Raw genomic sequence first — 26,565 nt, 5'->3', positions numbered from 1 at the left:
ACTGTAGCACAGTGTGACTGAACCCTTTAACATTTTAAATTTTGAAAAACCATCTCCTAAATGTTAGGAAAAAGGAATATGAGGATATTTCTTCAGTTATCAGCCTAAGGCCCCTTTAAAGATTTTTTTTCCTAACAAGTGTGTATAAAATATAATTATCTGCGAGGGACTTGGAGAAGAAAGACCCAAGTTTGAATCTTGTCCTTACACATCTCCTAGCAGTATGACCCTGGGCAATTCACTTAACCTCTTTCAGCCTCCATTTCTTCATCTGTAAAATGATAACATCCACCTTACAGGATTGTTCTAAGAATCAAATGAGATGTATATGGAATGCTTTGTGAATTTTAAAGTACTATATAAATGCTTTATTCTTCTTTTTATTGTTATAATAATGTTAAATATCTAATGAATGCAATGGCCATGCAGTTACCTTCCTGCTCATGAAGCAACCTGAAGGAATCTCTGTAAATCCCTTACCTCTTAAGAATAAAATCAATGGTAGGAGCTTCTTGTTTTCTCTATTCACTAGTTGGTCATTATGCCTGGAATTATAACCCCTTTCCTGTGGAAAGGAAAATAGAGAATTCTCTCCACCCACTCTTGCCAGAAATGTTCATATTTAGCATGGCTGACAGGTATTAGCTCTTCCCCTTAGTAGAATCCAATGACTAGAAAAGCAAGATTGCAAGACTTACTTGGTTCTTCCCTGACCCCCAATCTCTTAAGCCAAGATCTGCGACTGTTATATAGGTGTACTGAGATAATACTCACTCTGAACACACCGATTCTTAAATGATCTGTGAACTCATAGATAAGGAAGATCCCTCCAGCAATGCAAAAGCAGGGAATGCATCCATGCTAGCCTATCTTATTCTGATGGGGGAATTCATGTACCATTCCAGAGACCTTCCATGCTTTCTTCTGACATTGCAAGAATACCATTAGAAGCTCTCTGTGTAGCATACCTCAGCATAGGACCAGCCTGTCATTTTTGAGACACCTTGTATATTTCAGCTTGCCCCTATCCACCATGCATGGGTTCATATAGAGATGTTTGAATGTTGTTGATAATGTAAACATAATCGATAATGTAAACATCTATAACATCAGCATGATATTCAAACCAGAAAGAGTAGCCTGTATGAAAGAATTTAACTTTTTCTTGGAGCTTTCAACTTGATTTTCTATACATTGATGGAAGAGCAGGAGGGTTAAGTTCTAGTTCTAGATGTGCAATTAATTAGCTATTCAATCTTGGTCAAGGTTATTTCCCTTTTCTGACCTTCATTTTCCTTATTTTCAAAATGGACTAGATAATTTCTCAGCTTTGCTTTAGAGATAGCTGAGTCCCAAGTTGGATAATCAAAAATTTTATAATTTTCTAGATTTTGTTTTCAGGCTCTAATTCAACTTGTTTTGCCTTAAAATAAATTTAAAATACAATTATTGTTGGAAGTTTGTCAGAGTTCATAGAGATGAAATTTTAGAGCCAGGAAGACCTCGATTCAAGACTTATGCTTCATCCCAAGATATTGGCACTTATTTCAGCTCACTCCATTCTTAAATTCTCTGGAGAGGTTTACTGTCTACTGTTTTCTGTAGGCTTAGGAGAGGATAGAGTGAAAGCTAGGGAAAAATTTCTGCTTAAGTGTTCTCATTTTGATGAATTTGAGCTTCCTGAGTATAGTTCTACCTTCAAATAACTTTGTTTTCTCTGCATATGACTAGGTAGATTTGAGGTCAAATGTTGCATAAGGTTGCTGGGGGAAAGGAGACTATAGTAGGAGGCTAATCTCTAAATAGGTCCTAGATCAAGTCAGTGGACTAGTTTGTGGGCCCTGCCTTGTTGGGCTTTTTGCTTTCTTGTCCTGGGAAAGCAGCTATATACTTCTCCAGTGTAGAACTCTTCTTTTAGGTTGTGAGGAAGTGGAAAGAGGAAAGAAGTTCTTAAATCTTTATCTTTCTTGCTCTTTTTACAGCATTTTACACTATTGATGATCCTCATCCTACTATGTATGCATTCCTCTCTGAGTTTTGTGATACTTTATGATACTTGATATCATCAAAGCATAGATTTGAAATTGATAGGCACCTTAGGGGACTTCAGGCTCACTCTTATCACATTACAGATGAGGCACAGAAAGGTTGAATGATTTACCCAAGGTGGAACAGCTACAAAATAAGTGTCTGAGATGAAGATTGAACCTAGGGTCTCCCTGATTCAGAGTCCAACACTGCCCACCACAATACTGTATCATCGGCCATGCATGCTTTTCTCTCTACACTCTTTTAATGGATCATAAGCTTCCATGAATTATTATCTTTACCTAAGTGTAGTTCTCTGATTTAATACTTAGACTTGCCACCTACTTTAAAGATAGGTTAAGAGGATACTTGTAGTTATGATAGAATCAATGTAACTGCATAAAACATTGTTGAGTCTTATCATATGTGCTGAGCAGAAATACAATAACATCATCTATATCCTTACTTCTCCAGGGAAATGCCCTATAGACATCATTTTACTATTTATTACTTAGACCTGTGAATCAAAATACATTAAAAAGCTGTGTCCATCTTCACCATTTGATTACTTTTTTACCCTGAGTAAATTATATTCCCTTTCTTTTCCTCAGTTTCCTTGCTTCAATGTCTGCTATTTTTTTAAGAGAACTAAGTGATTTATAAAAGTTGCAGAGAAGGATATTTAGACTTGAGGGAAGTATAAGGAGGTTTGATCAGGAGAATTATTCTGTCTACTAATTTGATGAGCTCTTATAGGTTGGAGCTTTAAAAAAATTTTTTTAAACACCTCTCCCTGTAAAGAGTATGGACATGCCCATTTGATATATTAAGAGGACAAAGACTACTCCAGATTAGGTTCCAGAGACTAAGGCTGCCCAAAATCAGTTTTGTTAGTCACCCTTTTGCTTCTAGTTAGATGATCCTAGTTAAGATCATTTGATTAAAGAATGAACATGCCCCTAAGATCATTTGGTTGACTAGAACTCTTTTAGAGGACTCTTATAGGAATAATCACTTGTCTGGTCTGTTCTATAAGAGTGAAATAACACTACTTACAATTTCTTGCCTTTTTTATGTTCAGAGGACATACTAAAACAGCAGCCCTGGGTTATGATGAGGGCAGAGAGGTAGTAGGAGAAGCTTGTGTATATGAACAGGCCCCAACCCAGGACTCATATCTTGACATGTCATAGAGAAATCCATGGTACCTGTACAACTTTAACATTCATGTCTTGGACAATATTATTAAACCCTTTCCTCTCATTTTAAGAAGAGAGATGTCTCTGGAAGCATGCTGTCAACATAATCTTCTAGCAGAGAAGGAGAATTTGCAAGCCTTTGAGAATAACCTCAACCTCAAGAATTCAGAGATTTGTCTTCCCAAAGAGAGAAAGAAGGAAAGTACTCAATAATTAGTCTCGTGGTTGCTGGACTACTCTCTGGCTATCAATTGCTAGTTGTCAGTCTCTTTAGGGCCATCTGCTGCTTTTTGCTACCAACTACTGTGAAGCAGCAATTAGTAAACCCTGGAAAGGGAGACTTACTCATTGGCTCAACCAGCAAACTCCACATAAGCTATGTGAGAGCTGAGACAATGCAATTTCTATTTTTCCCATGATACTTTCCAATTAGACATCTAAATGAACCTAAGGGCCAAGATTAAGTCTGAGTAAAGGAGATAGGGCTATTAGTCTCTCCATCTATTCTACATTCCTTCCTTAATTACATATTTTTGTTATTTTTCCATCATGTCTGATCCTTTGTGACCCCATATGGAGTAGTTTGCCATGTCCTTCTCCAGCTCAATTCATAGATGAGAAACTGAGGCAAATAGGGTTAATTGACTTGCCCAGGGTCACATAGCTAGTAATAATCTGAGGTCAAATTTGAACTCAGGAAGATAGATGAGTCTTTCTGACTCCAGGTCTATCACTCTTTCTTCTGTGCCACCCAGCTGCCTGTATATGTATCTCACACACACACACACACACATATACACATATTCATGCATATCTGCCAGTAACTCCTGGCTTTTTTGCTGCATTCCCTTCAGGACAAAATTGATGATATTTCTACCTTTATAAGTCATACCCTGAAATCAATATATAAGCTGCTCAATCTCCTATACTATCCTTAATTATATTTCAGTGTATTCATAAATAATTTTCAAAATATTACCTCAGAATTGGCCTCAGAACCCTATTGATAGTTTAGAAACAAATTACACATAATATACCTAAACTAGCTTGGAAACATTCTTGCTCAGTTCATTCTGAATTTTTCATCTTCAGTTAAATTTGATTCTTTTGAGTAAGCTGTTGCTGTTTATTCCTTTTGCTAGTTTAAAGACTTGTTTTAATGCCAATTATTTCACCATTTTTCCTTAGTTATTTCCTCTTACATGTAATCATCCCTTATTCCTGTGTATGCCTAGAATTAAGTTTCCTCCATTGTCCATTTAGTAATACCATATATTGTATTGTTAACAGGATATTAAAATACTGTTTTTAAATCCCATTATAACAAACTGTGGGCCAACATAATTGATTTGATTAGGGAAATTATTGCAATGTACAAATTCCTAGAAACTGAATTCCTGTGAACTAGTCATTATAAAAACTAATACCTGGCTTGACCGCAAATGAAAAGAAATACTTTGAGTCTAGTAGGGTTCATTATGGGGCAGCATTGGTGGCAACAATGAGTGTAAGGCCAGTGCCCAAATGGTAAATGGGAATGAGGCATAAAAAGCCAGGCCAAGAACACAGTTTAGGTGGAGTTATGATTTAGTATATGTTATTGTGGTTATTGTTCTGGAAGTTAAATCCTTGGCTTCTTTCCATTTAACTTTAAGAAAGTTCATTTCATGAGGTAGCTCCAGAATATGATCCAGATATCATCCAAATAGCACTATAAAACTCAAAAGATTCCATAGTAAGGTATAAAGAATAAAGAAACCACTGTTAGTTAGAAAGGACCCCTCATTGAGTTGGCTTAATAATTGATCCATTTGCTCAGGTGGGTTTTAATGTATTCAAGAAAAACAAAACAATATCTGGTCACTCTTGAAAGCCTCTGATAAATTATAGAAGATTGGCAGGTTTAGACTGGAACCCACTAATTAGTTGTTATGAAAATGAAAGATCATGATAAAATTGCTGTGGCAAATGTAACACTCTTTAGTTACAAGGAGCCTTTTTGAATAAATTTAGGAAGCTGAGAGCCACAGTAACACGCCAATCAAATTGTGTTCTGGCCAAGAGTAATAAGAAGGGTCCCTGACAGGGGGAGCTAGAATGAGAGATGTTTAGAATTAATTTGTCAAGAAGGCAATTTACTTCAACAATCCAGTAAGCAGGCTGAGGCATGGCATACGTGACTAGGAGAACACTCACAAAACTCAGATTTATTCCTTACCTAGCTCTCTGTTCACAAATTAGAGGCAAATCAAATATCCACTGTTAATTTAATACTGAATTAAATATAGTAAAATACATTAGTGAGTGGATTTTATGATATATGCACATTGATTTCAGTCATTCATATTTGGTAGCCTGACTACTGAACCTATATATACTCTTTAAAAAGAAAACACTTACCTTCTGTCTTAGAATTGATAACAAGTATAAAGGACTATGCAGTTGGGGTTAAGTGATTTGTCCAGGGTCACATTGCTCAAAGTGTCTGAGGCCAGTTTTGAACTCAGGTCCTCCCAACACCAGGTCTGGCACTCTATCCACTATGCTACCTTGCTGCCTCTGGATCTATACCCTCTTAACTAGGTACAATCTTTTATCTAGAGAAGCTATATTGCCTAGGAGAAATTTTCGTTCAGCCTTGAGGGAGTTTACTTTATAATCAAAAACCTTTTACTAGACATCAGCATTAGGAATAGTCTTTAATAAAACTAAAGGATCAAACTAAGATCACTTCTATGCTTCCTTCTGACTCTAAATTTTGATTGACAGAGTACCATCTGAATGTTAATATTAACAATAATCACAATGTGAGAGGTGGCTATTTAGTGGCGGATAAATAACTGGTCTCTGACTCAGGAAATCTTGACTTCAACTCCTACTTCTGACCCACAACTGTTTATGTGACCCTGGGCAGTCACTTCATCTGTCTCATGAGGCATTTCACACAACTCTGAGATGAAATGGCATACAAGGGCTAATTTGCATTGGTGGGAGAATTTCTTCACTGAAGTTACAGATCTGGCCCCTAAATGTGTATGTAGGACAGGGGAGGGAGTGGTTGCCCTTTGATAACTCCCTAAAATAACATCTGGTCAGTGCAAATTTGTAATCAGTCTAATTTCTCATATATCTTTTCTCAGATATCAACAGCAATTGATTTTAAATCGGACAGTGTTAATGAAAATTTTCATTGTATTACCTAATTTGAAATAGTTTGCTTCCAGCAAAAAATTTAGTAATTATACATATTAAAGCATCGGATATACCTAGTTTCAAATTAAGAAACTTATTGTAAATATCTCTGTGATGCAGTTCATGGAAAAATTATTTAAAGTGATAGATATTTAAGCATATTGAAAAAACAAACAAAAAACTTGCTACAATGACTGCCTTTCTATTTGCAGGTGGTGGAGAGAGGAGCCAAAGGCCAGCTTTCTGCCTTCAGCAGTTCCATTTCAGCTATTAGCCAGAAGAAAGAAGTGGCTGAAAAGAGAAGCTCACCCCCACAACCTGTTATACCTAACATCAAGAATGGTAAAATAAAACATAACTTTGGTTTTAAGATTCTGAAACTGTGCCAGTAACTAATATATCTAGTGATTCTATTAGTATTTATCATTTTCTCTGACCTTTTGAAAAGATTTTCAAACTTAAAATAGCCATGCAGTTAGCAGCAGATTTATATGCTTTAGACACCATGAAATTTTCTAGGCAGAATATATTGTTACAGATATATCTATATATAGAGAGTCATATATTTTTGCTATTACTGCCACTGCCTTCTTACATTCTAACCCCCAACTCCACCCTCTCCAACTATCTAGGTCACAGCCACAGAGCACATTAAGTTTGTAGCCATGTAGGAGTGGTCTCTCTAGCCTACTAGAATTGTTTCATGGAGAAGCTCCTACTCTCTAGTCCCAAATTTTAAAGTTAGGGCTCTGACTCACAATATTTATATGACTTCTGCAACCATAAAGTACTTCTACCCTGTTAAATATAAGTGTATTATAACATTGGTGCCAGTAATGCAATAGCAAAAAATGAAATACAAGAAAATTATCGGGGACAACAAACTAACGTTATGTCTCATTTCCCTTAGTCTTCCTTTCCTTTCTTCTAGAGCTTTTATTTTTACTCACTTTGCCAAAAACCTTTCACTGAAAAGAATGGCAAAGGAAAAGTGAGTGAATCAGAGAGAATCAAAGTCTTTGAACTGGAAGAGATTTTAGGCATCAGCTAGGCCAACCCCTCATTTTTTAGTGATGGCAGTTAGACTTACTAAGAAGTTATAAAAATCTTGATTAAGATTATAGAGACTCAGTACTTGAGTCGAAACCTTCTAACCCTTGGTGCCTTCCATGTAATAGATCAAGTTGCTTTTTTCAGCCTATCCCCACATATTGATTTAGCACCTATTAGAGGCCAAGTATTGTTCAGGGGGCTAGGTGCGATTCATTGAAGAATAAAAGTCAATGCCGTCTTTTTCCTAGTTTTTGCCCCTTTTCCTCTATTGGTATATATATATTTGCCTCTAATAGCATGTAAGCTTTTTAAGAGCAATAACTGTCTTACTTCTATACATATAACCCCAGTGCTTAGCACAGTGCCTGGCATTGGCAATGAATGCATTTGTTGATTAATCATTTGATGACCCTTAGTGAGTTAATAATCTCATTGAAGAAATAATATATGTACATGAACTGTTCCAGGGCAAGACAGTATGGTAAATACTAAGTGAATGGCAATATAAAGAGTTTTTGAACAGTTCAAATAATGACCTCCAGAGAGTTAATCTAGAAAATTGTTGGATGATTTTTCTGGGTAGTTTGTAGCTGAAAGTATGATTTAAGATTTGCAACACAAATATCCCTACCCCTATCTCCTAAAATACACCAAATCAGATAAGGGTGAGAAAATAGTTAAAAAGGACTCTGCATAGGCACACCTATTTTCTAGTTCCTGGTTGGAGAATAAGCATGTATAAAATATGTTTCACTGTTGTGCAAATGCCTTGTCAAGACTACATTTAAAAACTTCTACCTCACCTTGAATAGTGAGGGCCCAGGGCCAATAGAATGGAGTTTTGTATCTGTAAATAGAGAGGAAAAGATTGCTAACTGGAAATGTATGCTTCACTCCTGGGTTGGAGGTCTAAACCTGCAGTGCATGACTGCTCCTGCCCGCTCATTTGATCACCCTAAGAATCCTTCACTTGAGTCCCTCTTACCCCTCGCCATGCCTTCTGCCTATTGCACTTATCCACCTTCATTGCCTTCCTGGCTTGGAAATTTGGTTTGGTGGCTATGCTATTGGTTATGCTTCAGGAGAACACGCTGATCCTTTGGGGAACAGACTTTCTCATCCTTCCAGCCCAGCTGTTTCCAAGTAAGTCAGACTGCCTTGGTATACCTTGTCTCATTCTACCAGGCAGGCAAGACTGTTTGCTCTGCAACAAGAGAACCTAGGTTTGAATCTGACCTCTGATGTTTGCTACCTGTGTGACATTGGGCAAGTCCCTTAACCTCCCTAAGCTTCAGTATCCTTATCTATAAAAAGAACAGTAGGACTATATGGCCTCTGAGGTCCCTTCTAACTCTATAGCTGTGTGACTATGACTTATGCTATGCATAGGATTTTCTGCAGTATTAGAATGTACTGGCCCATTAGGAAGTTTTAGACTTTTCCAAACTATAGGCAGTCTTTCCCATGCTTAGCCTCCTCTACCAACCTCTCTAGCAATCAGTTCTAGGCATCTTTGTCTACCTGACTATGCTGGAGTCTTTCCTCTCTCCCATCTCTTCATGGGACTCTGTTCCCTGATGCCTAACGTATCTTTTCTGTCTGCATCCCAGGTATTTTCAACTGGATATATCAGGTGTCAGAATTCCTAATTATATACAACTCCTAATAATTTCTTTTTCTTTGAGGATTCTTTCAAACCCCTGTCCTTTGTTGACACTTTATTCCATTTCCTGGATCTAACTAATGGGACTTTTTGAGGAAAAGACAAAGAGACACTGGTCTAATAATCCACTGTTCCCCTTGCCAGATTCTATAAAATTCAGGGGAAAACTGTCTCCCTTAGAGGTAGCACAAAGTTGTACTCCACAGGCAGACCCCAGGGGCACAACTTGTCTTTCTGTAAAAGATCCCATATTCAGCAAGGGGCATGGAAAATAGAAGGGAGTAACTAGATGGTTGAGTGGATAGAATACTGTGCTTTGAGTCAGGAAGATGTGAGTTTGAATCCAGCCTCAGACACTTAAAGTGATCCAGAGCAAGTCACTTAACTTTTGTTTGTCTTAGCCCACTGCAGAAGGAAATGGCAAACCATTCCACTAACTTTGCTAAGAAAACCTCATGGAAAGTGCTATCCAGGCAGTCATAAAGAGTTGAACACACTGAACAACATTAACAAAATAGAAGCGTGTAACAATGAAAAGATCACTGGGTTCAAAGCCTAGCTCTCCTATTTACCTTCTCTATGACCTGTAGCAGCTAGTCACTGAACCTCTCTCCTCAGCTCCTGATGTGTAAAATAAGAAATCTGAACCATAAATTCTAAGGTCTCAGAATCTTATGGTCTCTTTTATCTCTATCCCTCTGACTTCTTTGATTCCATCAGGATTCATTAACCATCTCTCTCTATCAATCCTACTATCTGTTCAACATGGATTCTTCATGGGGGGGAATTTGGCCCCATTTCCCTCTGTCCTAACCCCTAACTTCTCTTATTCTTCTCCATCTGTTCCAGCTTACTTGATCACACATCTGTTGAAGCCTCCAAGTAACTAGTGTTAGATTTAAAATAGTTTTGAGTGTTAAATAGTTGTAGATAAGAGAGTGGGGGTCATAAACTGTGATAATTAAAATGTTTTGGGAGCAAGGGAAATATATAACAATTATGACCGCTGAAATATGTTTTCTACTGTGTCTTGGTTTTATATAAATATAAGATGGTCGCCAGGGAATATATTCCCAATTTATGAATATGCCCAAGCCAACTGGGTTTTATAGAGAAATTTAATTTATAATACACTGATTAATCAATAGAAAAAGAGAGAAAGTAAGAAAGGAATAAGAATGAATAAATCAGTCAGTTGGTTTTATCACTCACCCAAGATCTCTCTAGGTAAGGCTTCTCATGCCAACCTCAGGCTCCACCTTCAAGAGAGCCTCCTTTCAAGAAATGTTTCCAGAGAATTCTCCTCCTTCAGAGCCAGCCTTCTCTCCTGGTCCTCCCACAGAGCAACCTCCTCAGTCCTCCTTCAGAGCCACCTCGCTCAAAGCAAAACCTCCCCTCTGTCCTCAGACCCCGATATCTTTAAGGAAACCATCTAAGTTCCCTCCCCTCAGTTCTCACATCTACCAATCACTGTCGATGTCTCCCCTGTGCCAATGGTGGCTCTTCACTTATTCACTTACTATCACTTATATTCAATTATCACTTGATAATTGGTAACAAGTAGTCACTTTTGATAATTGTTAGTTCTTGTAAAAGTTTTCACTGAAAATTAAATTATAAATAAACTAATTTTTAAAAAAGATAATTGTATTTTAGTTATACATATTTCCTTATGAATTTAGTTTTCAATGACTATTATAAATTCTAGTTTCAGAGGTTACTTTTATTTGGACTTTTCTTTTTTCAAGATTGATTTTATCTCATTGTCTCTTTTATGGTTACTTTCAGTTTAATGCAATTATTGTGTCTGTCATGTATGAGGCACACACATCACAATACATTAAAAACTTGTCATCATAAAAATAAAATAAATTTTAAGCTATATTCAACCGTAAATTCTTTCTCATGGGATAACATTTAGAGTTCACAACTTTCCTTAGATTTGGAAACTCTAACAGCAAATTTGGTCATTAGAAATTCTCTTTAGAATGAAAATAAGAGAGACTGGGGAAAACCTTTGCTTCCTCTATAGCTAAAATGCCATGCTGCCTGCAACTTTCCTTATACTAGCTTCATGCCCTTTCCATATTTACTATCTCATATATTCATAGAAATGGCCAGAAATTCTCTATTACATAGCTAATTTCAAATTTTGGCCTATGTATTTGTGAAAATTGTTTTTATCTCCAGTTCTCCTGTACTAATAAGCCTATACTGTTTTCTTGTCAATAGTAATTTGGTAAATTTGACTAACAATCCTACCTTATAATACATTATGGTTATATTTCTTATAATTTTCATAATACTGCCAGCTCCTACCACAGCCCTTATTCTTCCTGTACTCATTTTAAGTGTTTTTACTTAATGTTTCTAAGCAACCAACTAAAATTGGCAACACTATATTAAAAGAAAGGAAAAATGATCACTGCTTATCAATTCAGCACACAACGTTCTCAAGTATTGGCTGAAAGAAAACTAAAATGACGGGTTTTCAACTGATAAGTGCATTATAGGTTATTTCACAGCATTGCTAAATCCTATATTTCAAACAAGTCTACATGTGCTAAAAAGAAAGACATGCCTGTTCTATTTTTAAAACCAGTTTGAGTTTAATGTCATCTGTCTTCGTCATAGTTATTGATTGCTTCCTTTTGAGTCTTATTTTTAATATCCATCTTTGGGAACAAGCAAGAAGCCATCTCTGGAAACAATACATTGATATTCAGGGACATTAGAACAGCTGTGAATTACCATTTCCTCCTCCCCTTAATAGCTGAATGTCATATCCTGTATTTTGGCTTTCATTCACTAATGTGAGGAAAAGGATTCTGTCTTTTTACTTAACTCCAGTTTCATTAAGATAGAATGCAGTAGTACTCTGGATCACTTTTGTCTAGCACTAGCAAGACATTTTTTTCAGAGCTAAGTATTTCTTCCATCCATATACATGAATTGTTTATATTGTAGAGCCCAGTTTGTCTAGCCTTGCCATCTACCAAAGTAGACTCTTCACCTTTTCTTTTAAAAAATTTTTTTGTCGTTTTTTGTTTTCCTCAAATATCTCTCTCCACCTTCTCAATCTTAATCTATGACCTTCCTTTTACACAAAGAAAAGTGACTAACTTACTATTCCAATAATGCACTAATTAATGGAATTACTTACATTTTATTTTTTACCTTTCTCACCATTATTTCTAGCATAAAACAATTGGGCCTCACTTTGATCTCCCCTTGTCCCTCCCCTGACCCTCTTAATTCTTCCTATGCCATCACCAACATATTGATTTTATTGTCTTTGCTCCCGATCTCAGTGGTAAACCAATTCAATTCCAGATTGTTTTTCCACTTTAATCACCTTTGTTATCATTGAACATGTCTTAACAAATCCTACCCTATAGTTTGAGATCTGATATTGCTAGGCCCCCTTTCTTCTCACTTTTTTTCACTATTTCCTTTCAGTTTCTTGACTTTTTGTTCCTCCAGATGAAATTCACTATTTTTACAGCTCTAAAAAGTAATATTTTGATGATTTCATTGTATTGAATTGAAAATCAAATTAATTTAAATAGTAGTATCATTTTTTTAAACCCTTACCTTCTATCTTAGAATCAATACTGGGTATTGGTTCCAAGGCAGAAGAGTGGTAAGGGCTAGGCAATGGGGGTTAAGTGACTTGCCCAGGGTCACACAGCTAGGAAGTGTCTGAGGCTAGATTTGAACCTAGGACCTCTCTCGGCCTGGCTCTCAATCCACTGAGCTACCCAACTGCCCCCAGTAGTATCATTTTTACCATATTCGTATGGCTTACCCATGATCAATTAATAGTTTTCTTATTATTTTGGTGTATCTCATTGATCTGTTTTGCAGTTGTGTTTGTATAGTTCCTGTGAGTTTCTTGGCAGGTAGACTCCCAAATATTTTGTATTTTCTGTAGTCCTTTAAATGGAATTCCTCTTCTTATTTCTTTGTACTAGATTTTTGGTAGTTTAAAGAAATGCTAATGTCTTGCATGGGCTTATTTTATATCCTAAAACTTTGCTTAATAGTTTTAATTAATTTTTAGTTGAGTGCCTAGAATTCTTTAAGTAAACTGCTATGCCATCTATAAAAACTGATAATTGTTTATACTTTATATTTATATATGCTTATTTCCTCAATTTCTTTTTCTCATCTTATTGCTTTAGCTAAAATGTTTATCACTAAGTTGAATAGCAATAATGATAATGGAAAGCCTTGCTTTACCCCTAACCTTGCTGAAAAAGCCTTTAAATTATCTCCAGATGATTCTGGATCTTAGTTTTAGTTATAAGTTAATTGTCATTGAGGCCAGATGCATACGTTGCTGTGTTTTCTAGTGTTTTCAAGACTAATGGGTGTTGTATCTTATCAAAAGCTTCTTCTACAACCAATGATATGTGATTTTTATTGTTCTTGTTTTCAATGTGGTCTGTCATTTTTATAGCTTTCCTGATATTGAAACAGCTTTGCATTTCTGGTAAAGAGCCAACCTCCTTAGAGTGTATACTTTTTAAGATACATTGCTAAAGCTTATTTGATAATATTTTATCTAAAATGTTTGTGTAATATTCGTTTGGGATATTAGTTTATAATTTTCTCTATTTTGATCTTCCTAGTTTATTTTCCTGACTTTTTAAAAAACAGGATATTGGAATATTGTCCCATATTTCATCTTCATTTGTTGTGAATTACTGTTTTTCATTTTTGATAGTGGTTATTTGGCTTTCTTATTTTTTTGTTTAAATCAAATTATGTAATAGTTTTTCTATTTTACTGGGGTTTTTTCTTTCTAACAGCTAATTTCTAGCTTTACTTACTAATTAAGTAAGGGTTTTTTATTTTCAACTTTTTCATCTCCCTTGATTTTCAGAATTTCTATTTTTATTTTTAATTGGAAGCTTTTAATTTGTTGATGTTCTAGGGTTTTAAAAATTATATTCCAAATTTATTGATAACATTTATCAATGTAAATTCTCCTCTAAGGATGCTTTGGCTGTATCCCCAGATTTTGCTATATTGTTTGAATATTGTGATTATATTGAATGAAATTAATGTTTCTGTGATTTATTCTTTAACTTACAAGTCTTTTAGGATTAAAATATTTAGTCTTTAATATCTAATCCTTTCTTCAGTGGCTATTGTATATTGTTTTATTGCATTGTGATTAGTAAAAGTTATTTAATATTTCCATTTTTATTTGTTAATAAGGATTTTCTGCCCCAATAAATGATCAGTTTCAGTAAAGTTGCTATACATAGCTAAAAATATGACTTTACTATTCCCATTATAATTGCCAGAAATTTGTCATATATATCTTTTCTATTATTCTGTTCATGCCTTAACTCCTTTCTTGTTTATTTTTTAGTTATGTCTTAGTCTGAAAGGAATCAACTGAGATCCTCTACTATTATAATTTTACTGTCTATTTCTTCCTGTTCCTCATAGCAATTTCTTTGGATGCTATTCCATGCATTGATATCAGCTATTAAAATTAATCCATCATTTATGATTCTTTTTAGCACAATGTAATTTGTTTTTATCTCTTTTAATCAAATATATTTTTACTGTTACTTTATCTAAGATCATGATTGCTTCTCTTGCCTTTTTTAGTTAAGCTGAAGCATAATAGCACAAAAGCCTCTTATTTTAAGTATGAATCTTTATTTCAAGTGTATTTTTTACAAACAGCATTTTTTTAACTTTGCTTATTAATCCATTCTTCTAGCCTCTTTCACTTTATTAATAAGTTCATCCCATGCATATTGATGTAGTTTATTCTCTTTCACTCTGTTCTCTTCTTTATTTTCCTCTTTTTATTCCTTGCCATCTCTTTTCAAAGAGGGGAGTGAGAAAGGAGTGTGCTCAGCACTAATGCTTCATGCTTGATGTAGTCTGCTTCTTTTCCCCTGCTCCTTTTCTCTCTCACTTAGAACTAAATTGTAAAAATTTAACTTATCTTTCTTTCCTTTTGCAACACTTATTCAGAATCCACTTTTAGAGGTTAGAGTTTGTTTTCCTTATGATTTATCTGTCCCTGAATCTATCCTTACTTTTATTTTCCTCTCTTCTTCTGCCATTTCTAATTGTTTCACTATTGAGTTAAATTTATTTCTTTGTCTAATTCTGTGTGTCTGTGCATTTTATCCTCCTTACTAGTTCAAATGAAAGTGAAGTTCAGGTATTAATCATTTCCCCTTCCTGCTTGCTCTATAATTCTCCACTCCAATTTTGTAAGATAATTTCCTTACCCTATTCCTCTTTTCCAATCTGAATGTATTCTCACTCTACCCCCCACTTTCTTTTTTCTTTTAAGATCATCAAAATTTAAGAAAACCACTCCAGGCTTTCTGCTTATTTAACCTTTTTTTTTTTAAATAAGCAACTAAATTGCTTATTTAACTCCCTCTATGACTCCTTATAATACTGGAATTCCAAAGAGACATGCATGATTTCCTCCTTTTAGAAGGTAAATAGTTCATCTTTAATTCTTTCCTGAATTATTGCTTTTTTGGGGTATATTTTGTAATTATCTTAATCCCTTTGTTTGCATTTTAAAGTTTCTATTCAGCTTTATTCTTTTCACTTTGAATTCTTGAAAGTCCTCTATTTCATTAAAAATCCACTTTCCCCTGTAGAATTACATTCCATTTGGGGTATAAGCTATTCATGGTTTTATTATTATCTTGCCTTGTCCATGACTCCTTGGTACTTGAACTCTTTTCTTTTTTTACTGCTCAAGGTACTTTTTTCTTTGACATTAAAGATCTGGATTTTTGTTATGAGAGTTATCATTTTGGAGTTTCAGGAGATAATCGGTATTTTGTCTTTTCACATTGCCCTCTGGTTCTAAGAGATTTGGGTGGTTTTCTTTCATTGTTTCTTTAAAAAAAACTTTAAAAATTATTATTGATTTATTTGTAACATTCTTTTCTTTTTAAATTTTGAGTTGCAAATTCTCTCCTTCCTCCCACCTATCCCATACCCACTGAAAAAGCAAGATTTATGATAGAAATTTTACATGTGAATTCATGCAAAATATATTTCCATATTAGCTATATTACAAAAAATAAAGTGAGAAAATTATACTTCATTTTGCACTCAGAGCTTTTATCAGTTCTCTCCCTGGAGGTAGATAGCATTTTTTCATCATGAGTCCTTTAGAACTGCCTTGGATCATTGTACTGGTTGGAGTTGTCAAGTCTTTCACAGTTGATTATCATTACAACATCGTTATTACTATACACAATGATCTCCCAGTTCTTCTCACTTCATTTAGTCTCAGTTCATACAAGTCTTAACATGTTTTTCTGAAACCTCCCCCCAATCATTTCTTATAGCACAATAAATAATACTCCACCACAATCATATGCCACAACTTTTTTAGCCATTCTCCAATTGATGAGCACTCCTCAATTTCCTGTTCTTTGCCATGACAAAAAAAGAGCTGCTATAAATATTTTTGTACATAGAGTTCTTTTTCCTTTTTCTTCAAACACTACAGAGCTAGTAGTGGTAATGCTGAATCAAAGGGCACGCAGTTTTATAGCCCTTTAGGCATAGTTCCAAGCTGTTCTCTAAAAATTTTGGACCAGTTCACAATGTACCTATTTCTTTCCATTCCCTCCAACATTTGCCATTTCTAATGTAAGTAAGATAATATCTTAGGTTTGTTTTAGTTTTAATTTTTCTAAATAGTGATGTAGAACATTTTTTCACATGTCTATAGATAGTTTTTATTCCTCTTCTGAAAACTACTTATTCATATCTGGTTTGTATTGTACTTTTCAAATGAGAGATGGCTCTTTTTTCTATATTTAACTCAGTTATCTAAATATTTAAGAAATGAGGCCCTTATCAGAAAATGTTTGATATTACTTCATTGCCTATGGTACCTTTTAGCTTCCCTGCTTATTTCTTTTAATTAGATATGATTCTGCTTTTACTTTGTCTGAGATCTTGGTTGCTGTTTCTGCCTTTTTTATTGCAACTAAATGATATTAGATTCTGCTTCAGCCTTTTATTTTAACTCTGGGTGTCTCTGTTTCATGTGTGTCTCTTATAAAACAATATATTGTTCAATTCTAATTTCTAATCATTTCTGCTATTCATTTCCATTTTATGGATGATTTTATCCCATTCATATTCACAGTTATGATCACTAACTGTATTTCCCTTTATCTTGTATTCTTCTGTTTATTCTTCATTTCTATAAACAACTGAGTGTGTGTGTGTGTGTGTGTGTGTGTGTGTGCTTCCCACTTTTAACCAGTTCTAATGAGAGGGAGCTTCAGGCTTTACCTGCCACCTCCTCCATTTTTCTTTGCATAGTAAAACCTTTCTTCTGTGCCTCTTTTATGTGAGAAAGTTTTCCTGATTTTGCCTCTCCCTTCCCCCTCTTTCCCAATGCACCCCTCTTATTCATTCATTTTCTTTTGGAGAGTATTCCAATATAATTAACCCACATGCTTCTCCTCTATGTAAACTCTTCTAATTCCCCTAATAATAAAGTTCTTAAGAGTTACATGTGAAATCTGGCCTCAGACACTTCCCAGCTGTGTGATTCTGGGCAAGTCACTTGACCCCCATTGCCTAGCCCTTACCACTCTTCTGCCTTGGAGCCAATACACAGTATCACAGTATTGACTCCAAGATGGAAGGTAAGTGTTTAAAAAAAAAAAAAGAGTTACATGTGTCAATTTCCCATATAGGAATATGAACAGTTTGACTTTATTAAGTCCTATATGATGACTCATGTTTATCTTTTTATACTTATCTGGAGTATTATCTTTGAGTGTCATATTTTATTTTCAATTCTAATCTTTTCACAGAAATGTTTGAAAGTCCTCTATTTCATTAAATATTCATATTTTTCCCCATAGGATTATACACAGTTTCGCTAGGTAGATTAGTCTTTGTTGTAGTCCTAGTTTCTTTGCTTTCCAGAATATCATATTCCAAGCCCTCTGCTCTTTCAATGTGGAAGCTACTAAATCTTGTGTGATTGTGATTGTGGATCCATGGTATTTGAATTGTTTCTTTCTGCCTTGCAATTTTTTCTCTTTGACCTGGGATCTCTGGAATTTGGCTATAATATTACTGGGAGTTTTCATTTTGGGATCTGTTTTAGGAGGTGATCATTGGATTCAATTTCTATTTTACACTCTGGATCTAAGATATCAGGGCAATTTTCCTATATAATTTTTTTGATGTCTATCATCACATGATTTTGGCTTTCAAGTAGTATAATAATTCTTATTTATACCGCCTCAATCTACTTTCCACGTCAGTTGTTTTTAAGTAAGATATTTCACATTTTCTTCTGATTTTTTTCATTCTTTTAACTTTGTTTTATTGTTGTTTTTTTTAAATGTCTCATGGAATCATTAGCTCCACTTGCCCAATTCTGTTTTAAGAAAGTATTTTCTTCAATGAGCTTTTGTACTTCTTCCACTTGGCTAATTCTGCCTTCTAAAAAGTTCTTTTCTTTAGTGAATTTTTGTAGCTCCTTTCCCACTTGACCAATTTTGCTTTTTAAATGAATTCTTCTTTTCACTGGATTGTTGTTCCTCATTTACTAGTTGGCCAATTCTATTTTTAAGGTGTTATTTTCTTCAATTTCTTTTATTCCTCTTTTACTAAGTTGTTAGTTTCTTTTCATAATTTTGTTCCATGATTTTCATTTCTTTCTCTATTTTTTCCTCTACCATTCTTAACTCTTTCTTTAACCCTTTCATGAATTCTTGTTGGATTTAGGTCCAATTAGGCTTTTTTATAGTTGTTTTCACATAGTTGTCTTTTTTCTGAGTTGATATCTTGATCTTCCTTGCCATTATAGTAGCTTTTTTATGGTCAAGGTCTTTTTTTGGGAGGAGGGGGACTCATTTTTCCAGGCTATTTTTTTACTTTGAACTTTTTGTTATTGAAGTTTGGCTCTGCTCACCTGGAGTGGAAAAGCACTCTCCCAAGTTTCAGCCTTTTTCATGCTGCTGTTTTCAGAGATAGTTCTGTGATTCTGCAAGTTTTTGGTGCTTTCAAAGTATTTCAAAGTGATGCTAGGAGAGTGTTGCTATTCTTCTCCTGGTCTGTGCATTCATCTTTACCGAGGAAAGGCCCTAGTTCCTGTGTAGTCCTAAGCACTAACATTCCTCATTTCTTTGATACAGTGAAAAGGGCCCCTGTTTATTTTCCTTCCAAAACTTTACTCCAAATCTTTCATTTCCTTTCCAATTATTTCTAGTATTATTATATTATTTATAAACTCATTTAAAATTTTTATTTTATATCTTCCAAAAATTCTAGTTGAATATAGGTTTAAGCTTCCTTTTTCTTGGGGACTTTGCTTGAAGATGTTTTGGAGTCATTGACTTTTTCTTTTTTTTTTTTAATTTTAAACATTATTTTATTTGGTCATTTCCAAACATTATTCACTGGAAATGAAGATAATTTTCTTTTCCTCCCTGCCCCCCCCTCCCACCACCTTTCCCTCTCCCATAGCCGACACACGATTCCACTGGTTATCACATGTATTCTTGACTCACATGTATTCTACGTGTATCACATGTATTCTATGCCCTTTGGGCATAGTTCCAAATTGCCCTCCAGAATGGCTGGATGAATTCACAACTCCACCAGCAATGAATTAGTGTCCCCACTTTGCCACATCCCCTCCAGCATTCATTACTTTCCTTTACTGTCATGTTAGCCAATCTGCTACGTGTGAGGTGATACCTCAGAGTTATTTTGATTTGCATCTCTCTGATTATAAGAGATGTAGAGCATTTTTTCATGTGCTTATTAATAGTTTTGATTTCTTTGGCTGAGAACTGCCTGTTCATGTCCCTTGCCCATTTATCAATTGGAGAATGGCTTGATTTTTTGTACAATTGATTTAGTTCTTTGTAAATTTGAGTAATTAAGCCTTTGTCAGAGGTTTTTATGAAGATTGTTTCCCAATTTGTTGCTACCCTTCTGATTTTGGTTACATTGGTTTTGTTTGTACAAAAACTTTTTAATTTGATGTATTCCAGATTATTTATTTTGCATTTTGTAACTCTTTCTAATTCTTGTTTGGTTTTGAAGTCTTTCCTTCCCAAAGGTCTGACATGTATGCTATTCCGTGTTCGCCTAATTTTCTTATAGTTTCCTTCTTTATGTTCAAGTCCTTCACCCATTTTGAATTTATCTTGGTGTAGGGTGTGAGGTGTTGATCTAAACCTAATCTTTCCCACACTGTCCTCCAATTTTCCCAGCAGTTTTTATGAAATAGTGGATTTTTGTCCCAAAAGCTGGAATCTTTGGGTTTGTCATATACTGTCTTGCTGAGGTCGCTTGCCCCCAGTCTATTCCACTGATCCTCCTTTCTGTCTCTTAGCCAGTACCAAATTGTTTTGATGACCTCTGCTTTATAATATAGTCTGAGATCTGGGACTGCAAGACCCCCTTCCTTTGTATTTTTTTTTCATTATTTCCCTGGATATCCTTGATCTTTTGTTCTTTCAAATGAACTTTGTTATGGTTTTTTCTAAATCAGTAAAAAAAAAATTTTGGAAGTTCCATGGGTATGGCACTAAATAGATAGATGAATTTGGGTATGATGGTCATTTTTATTATATTGGCTCATCCTACCCATGAGCAGTTAATGTTCTTCCAATTGTTCAAGTCTAGTTTTAGTTGTGTGGAAAGTGTTTTATAGTTGTGTTCATATAGTTCCTGTGTTTGTCTCGGGAGATAGATTCCTAAATATTTTATTTTGTCTAAAGTAATTTTGAATGGGATTTCTCTTTCTAGTTCTTGCTGCTGAGCTGTGTTGGAATTATATAGAAATGCTGATGACTTATGTGGGTTTATTTTGTATCCTGCAACTTTGCTAAAGTTGTTGATTATTTCAATTAGCTTTTTGGTTGAATCTCTAGGATTCTTTAAGTAGACCATCATGTCATCTGCAAAGAGCAATAATTTGGTCTCCTCCTTGCCTATTTTAATGCCTTCAATTTCTTTTTCTTCTCTAATTGCTACTGCTAGTGTTTCTAATACAATGTCAAATAATAGAGGTGATAATGGGCATCCTTGTTTCACTCCTGATCTTAATGGGAATGGATTTAGTTTAGCCCCATTGCAGATGATATTAGTTGGTGGTTTTAGATATATACTGTTTATTATTTTTAGGAATGGCCCTTCTATTCCTATGCTTTCTAGTGTTTTTAGTAGGAATGGGTGTTGTATTTTATCAAAGGCTTTTTCTGCATCTATTAAGATAATCATGTGGTTCTAGATGATTTGCTTGTTGATATGTTCAATTATGTGGATAGTTTTCCTAATATTGAACCAGCCCTGCATCCCTGGTATAAATCCTACTTGATCATGGTGGATGACCCTTCTGATCACTTGCTGGAGTCTTTTTGCTAGTATCCTATTTAAGATTTTTGCATCTATATTCATTAGGGAGATTAGTCTATAATTTTCTTTCTCTGTTTTTGCCCTGCCTGGCTTTGGAATCAGTACCATGTTTGTTTCATAAAAGGAGTTTGGTAGAACTCCCTCTTTGCTTATTATGTCAAATAGTTTGTATAGTATTGGAGTTAGCTGTTCTTTGAATGTTTGATAGAATTCACTGGTGAATCCTTCAGGCCCTGGGGATTTTTTCTTAGGAAGTTCTTTGATGGCCTGTTGGATTTCTTTTTCTGTTATGGGATTATTTAAGAAATTTATTTCTTCTTCTGTTAGTCTAAGCAATTTATATTTTTGTAAATATTCATCCATATCACCTAGGTTGGTATATTTATTGCCATATAGTTGGGCAAAGTAGTTTTTAATGATTGCTTTAATTTCCTCTTCATTGGAGGTGAGATCCCCCTTTTCATCCTTGTTGCTGTTAATTTGCCTTTCTTCTTTCCTTTTTTAAATTAGATTGACCAGTACTTTGTCTATTTTGTCTGTTTTTTCAAAGTACCAGCTTCTAGTCTTGTTTATTAGCTCAATAGTTCTGTCACTTTCGATTTTATTAATTTCGCCCTTAATTTTTAGGATCTCTAGTTTGGTTTTCTTCTGGGGGTTTTTAATTTGTTTATTCTCAAGTTTTTTGATTTGCATTTCCAATTCCTTGATCTCTGTCCTCCCTAATTTGTTAATATATGCACTCAGGTATATGAATTTTCCTCTAAGTACTGCCTTGGCTGCATCCCATAAGGTTTGAAAGGATGTCTCACCATTGTTTTTCTTTAACGAAATTATTAATTGTTTCTATGACTTCTTCCCAAACTATCCGATTTTGGAGTATCATATTATTTAATTTCCAATTAATTTTTGATTTGGCTCTCCATGTACTCTTACCAATCAATATTTTTATTGCCTTGTGATCTGAAAAGGCTGCATTTATTATTTCTGCTTTTCTGCATTTGAGTGCCATTTTTCTGTGACCTAGTGTATGATCTATTTTTGTGAATGTGCCATGTGGGGCTGAAAAGAAGGTGTATTCCTTTTTATCCCTATTTATTTTTCTCCATATGTCGATTAACTCTAATTTTTCTAAGATTTCATTCACCTCTTTTACCTCTTTCTTGTTTATTTTTTGGTTTGATTTATCTAAATTTGATAGTGGTAGGTTCAGGTCTCCCACTAATATGGTTTTACTGTCTATTTCCTCCTTCAATTCTCCTAGTTTCTCTATTAAAAATTTGGATGCTATTCTGTTTGGTGCATACATGTTGATTAGTGATATTTCCTCATTGTCTATACTCCCTTTTAACAGAATATATTTACCTTCCCTATCCCTTTTGATCAGGTCTATTTGGCTTTGGCTTTGTCAGATATCATGATTGCAACTCCTGCCTTCTTTCTATCAGTTGAGGCCCAAAAGGTCTTACTCCAACTTTTAGTTCTAATCTTGTGAGTGTCAACCTGCCTCATATGTGTTTCTTGAAGACAACAGATGGTAGGGTTTTGGGTTCTAATCCAATCTGCTATTTGTCTCCATTTTATGGGTGAGTTTATTCCATTCACGTTCAAATTTTGATTATCACTTGTGGATTCCCTAGCATTTTGATAACTTCCCCTAGTTCTGACCTTTCTTCTTTAGCTATCTCCTTTTGAACCAGTGATTTACTTTAGGTCAGTCCCCCTAGTCCCCTCCCTTGAGATGCTTCCCTTTCTAGCCCCTCCCTTTTTATGCTTCCTTCCCCTTCCCCCTCTCCTTCCCTCCCTTTTTATACTCCCTTCCCCCTCCCCCTCCTTAATTTTCCTTTCTTTCTTGCCCTAATGAATAAGATAGAATTCAGGATCCCACTGGATCTAGATGTTCTTCCCTCTCAGATTTGCTTTCACTGAGAGTAAGGTTTAAGTAATTCCACTTCACACTCTCTTCCTCTCCTTCTCATATGAGAGTTCTTCCCCTCCCCTTCCCATGTGTATCTTTATATGGGAAAGATTATTCTATTAAGTCCCCCCCCCATTTCTTGAAGTAAATCTTAGTGTTATCTATGGTTCCCCCCCTCCCTTTTCCTTTCTTTGCCCCCACTTTCCCCAAATCTTCTTAATGCCCCAATCTTTCCCTATGCATGTTTCTTCTAACTACTCTTATGATGCTACAATTTTTGAGAGTTACACAAAACATTTTCCCCACATATTAATATATATAATTTGATGTAAATGTAGTCCTTATAGAAGAGAGTTTGACTTAAAGAAAAAAATGAGATTTATCTCCTTTTCCCTTTATTTCATATTTACCTTTTCATGTTTCTCTTGCTTTCTGTGCTTGGATATCAAATTTCCCACTAAATTCTGGTCTTTTTTTTAGCAAATGCTTGGAAATATTCTATTTTGTTGAATGCCCGTACTTTCCCCTGGAAATATATAGTCAGTTTTGCTGGGTAGTTGATTCTTGGTTGGAGACCCAGCTCTCTTGCCTTTCTAAATACCGTGTTCCATGCTTTGCGGTCTCTTAGTGTGTTAGCCGCTAGGTCGTGTGTGATACTTATGGGAGCCCCCTTATATCTGAAGCTCCTCTTCTTGGCTTCTTGTAGGATTTTCTCCTTTTCTTGGAAGCTCTTGAATTTGGCAATTACATTCCTGGGGGTTGTCTTTTGCGGATTTAGTATAGAGGGTGTTCTATGAACCCTTTCTATTTCTATTTTGCCCCCTTGCTCCAGAACTTGGGGGCAATTTTCTTTTATAATCTCCTGTAGGATAATATCGAGTTTATTGTTTATCTCTGGTTTTTCTGGGAGACCGATAATTCGTTGGTTGTCTCTTCTCCCTATGTTTTCCAAATCTGTGACCTTCTCAGTGAGATATTTTATGTTTTCTTCTAATTCATTAATTTTTTGGGTTTGCTTTATTGATTATTGCTGTTTTATTATCTCACTTTCTTCGAGTTGCTTAATTCTGGTCATTAGGGACTGGTTTTGCTTTTCAGCTTTGTCTGCCCTTCTATTGAATGCTTCGAGCTCTTTTTCCAATTGAGCAGTCTTATCTGTCAGACTGCTGATCTCTTTCTCCCATTTTTCTTTCCAGGTTTCCATCTTTTGGATAAGTTCCAGTTTGAGATCTTCCAGAGTTTGTTGATAGTTTCCATTTTGGGAGGCATGTTCTGATTTTTTTTGGATTTCCTCTTCATTCTCTTCTTTTCCTTGGGTACTTCCACCATAAAGGTTTTCAATAGTCACCTTTTCCCCTTTCTTCCTGGAGGCTTGATTTTGGGCCATGTGAGCCATCCCTTTGGTGGTTTTATTCCCCTTTCCTTTTTGGTCTGGGGTCTGGGTGATATGGGCGGGTTTTCTGTGAATTTAGGTTGCCTCAGACTAGTTCTTCCCAGCCTCCGAGGTTTCTTAGAGAGCTGGGCCCCTGATCACATCCAAACTGCCCAGGTGTTCAGCTCCGCCCAGATAATCAGCCTGTGGTCTGCCCCTGGTGTTTAGCTCTGCCCAGATGTTCAGCGCAACCGCCCCGAGTAAGGCTCCGCAGCAGGTGCTCAGAGCCGGGTTCTCCCGTGAAACCTCTCTGAGACATTGTTTCCTGGCAGTCCCCAGATCCCAAGGACCCTGGAGTGTCCCCCCCCCAGACAGAGACGTTCCCCACTCACTCGGTGTCCCAGTGAGCGCTCTGGTAGCTTGCTCTGGTTTGGTGGGGGAGGTGAGGTGAGGGGGAAGGGCGGCTCAGTTCACATTTCTGTGCAAGCTTTTCTTCCTTCTTATTATAGTGTGGAAATGTTCAAACCCCACATACCTTCGCCTCTGTGGGGTACTGGGGAGTCCTGTTCCACCAAAGGTGATTTTTATGCTCCTTTGATGTAGTCTATTTTGTTCGGTGCCTGGGAGAGGAAGAGTGTGGCGTCTAGATTGCAGCCATGATTACCCGGAAGTAGCCTCATTGACTTTTTCTAAGTTTATGTCTTGGCCATGTTTGTGATGATGAGAGCTCTTTAGAGTAGAAGGTTTTTTTTGTTCTTGTTGTTACTTATTCTTCTAGTCTTATTTCCTCAATTGGGACTTTGAATTAGTCTCTGAATACTGCTAGTAGGAGTATCTGAATCTTATTTGGTACTTATTTGAATTCTCTGGGTCCTGATGCTACTTTCTCTAAGTGTTGAATGTTGTGTTCTTGAAGGTTATCAGGGGCATAATAGGTTGAAGAATTTTAAGCTTTCAGCATATCCCAGTCAAACTAGTAACAATCTAGGCTAGAGCTAAGATTTACTGCTGTCATTCTCTTCTGAACTTTGGAAGCTCCTGATCCCAGGTCAAGTCTGGGCAACACAACCACAGTCTTTCCCTTGGTTGGACCTTTAGTAAACTGATGCCAGCCCTTGAGCAAGTTGGAAGTTTCTGCTGGTTCAGAGCAGCAGAACCATAGACTCCCTTGGTCTGAGTTCCCTATTCTGCTTACTTAGCAACAGGTCTCAGACTGACTAGGGACTAAAAATAAGACCAATCTTGAAATCTAAAACTCCAAGGTAAGTGCCACACAAATATTATTTATGCTCTTTACTCAATACATTGTTTGGAACTATGAACACTCCTAGGTCTAAGTCCCTTCCTCAGTCTACACTGGGTTTGTGACCTAGCTCAGTGTTTGACTTATCTTTACCAGTTCTGAAACAACTTCTTGTCAAAGTATGTAGTCATAGGCTTCATTCAGCCCCTGCACTAGAAAGCTCTGTGTGGCACTTTTATCTCTAGATACTAGACATTCTCCCAGTATTCATAAACCTCTATTTATCTCCCCCCCCCTGCTAACCTAGACTATAAAATTGTCTCCCTGTTATTTTCCTTGGAATTCCTGATCATAACAATATGGTCCTCTTTTGAGGTCTTTGTTGAGTTGTTGAGGAGGGTGTGGCTAGGCAGCTTTCTCCTGCTATATTTGCTGCTGCTATTGCTTCTCTCTGTCTCTGGGTCTCTGTATCTATGTCTTTCTCTC

The 26,565-nt window shown here is 35.8% G+C and overlaps 1 protein-coding gene across 2 annotated transcripts in view; it reads left to right on the top strand.

The window, feature by feature from the left end:
- HECTD2 (HECT domain E3 ubiquitin protein ligase 2) overlaps window positions 1–26,565 on the top strand; it is a 126,597-nt gene that overhangs the window by 32,247 nt on the left and 67,785 nt on the right. For both annotated transcript variants that reach the window (XM_007478819.3, XM_007478820.3), the window contains exon 3: window positions 6,632–6,761. In XM_007478819.3, coding sequence (XP_007478881.2) covers window positions 6,632–6,761 — 130 coding nt within the window. The remainder of the gene's footprint in view (window positions 1–6,631; window positions 6,762–26,565) is intronic.

Source organism: Monodelphis domestica, chromosome 1, assembly GCF_027887165.1.
Source record: "Monodelphis domestica isolate mMonDom1 chromosome 1, mMonDom1.pri, whole genome shotgun sequence".
Classification (NCBI taxonomy): Eukaryota; Metazoa; Chordata; class Mammalia; order Didelphimorphia; family Didelphidae; genus Monodelphis; species Monodelphis domestica.
The sequence above is the reverse complement of the archived record's forward strand: the minus strand, read 5'-3'. Positions and strand labels throughout refer to the sequence as shown.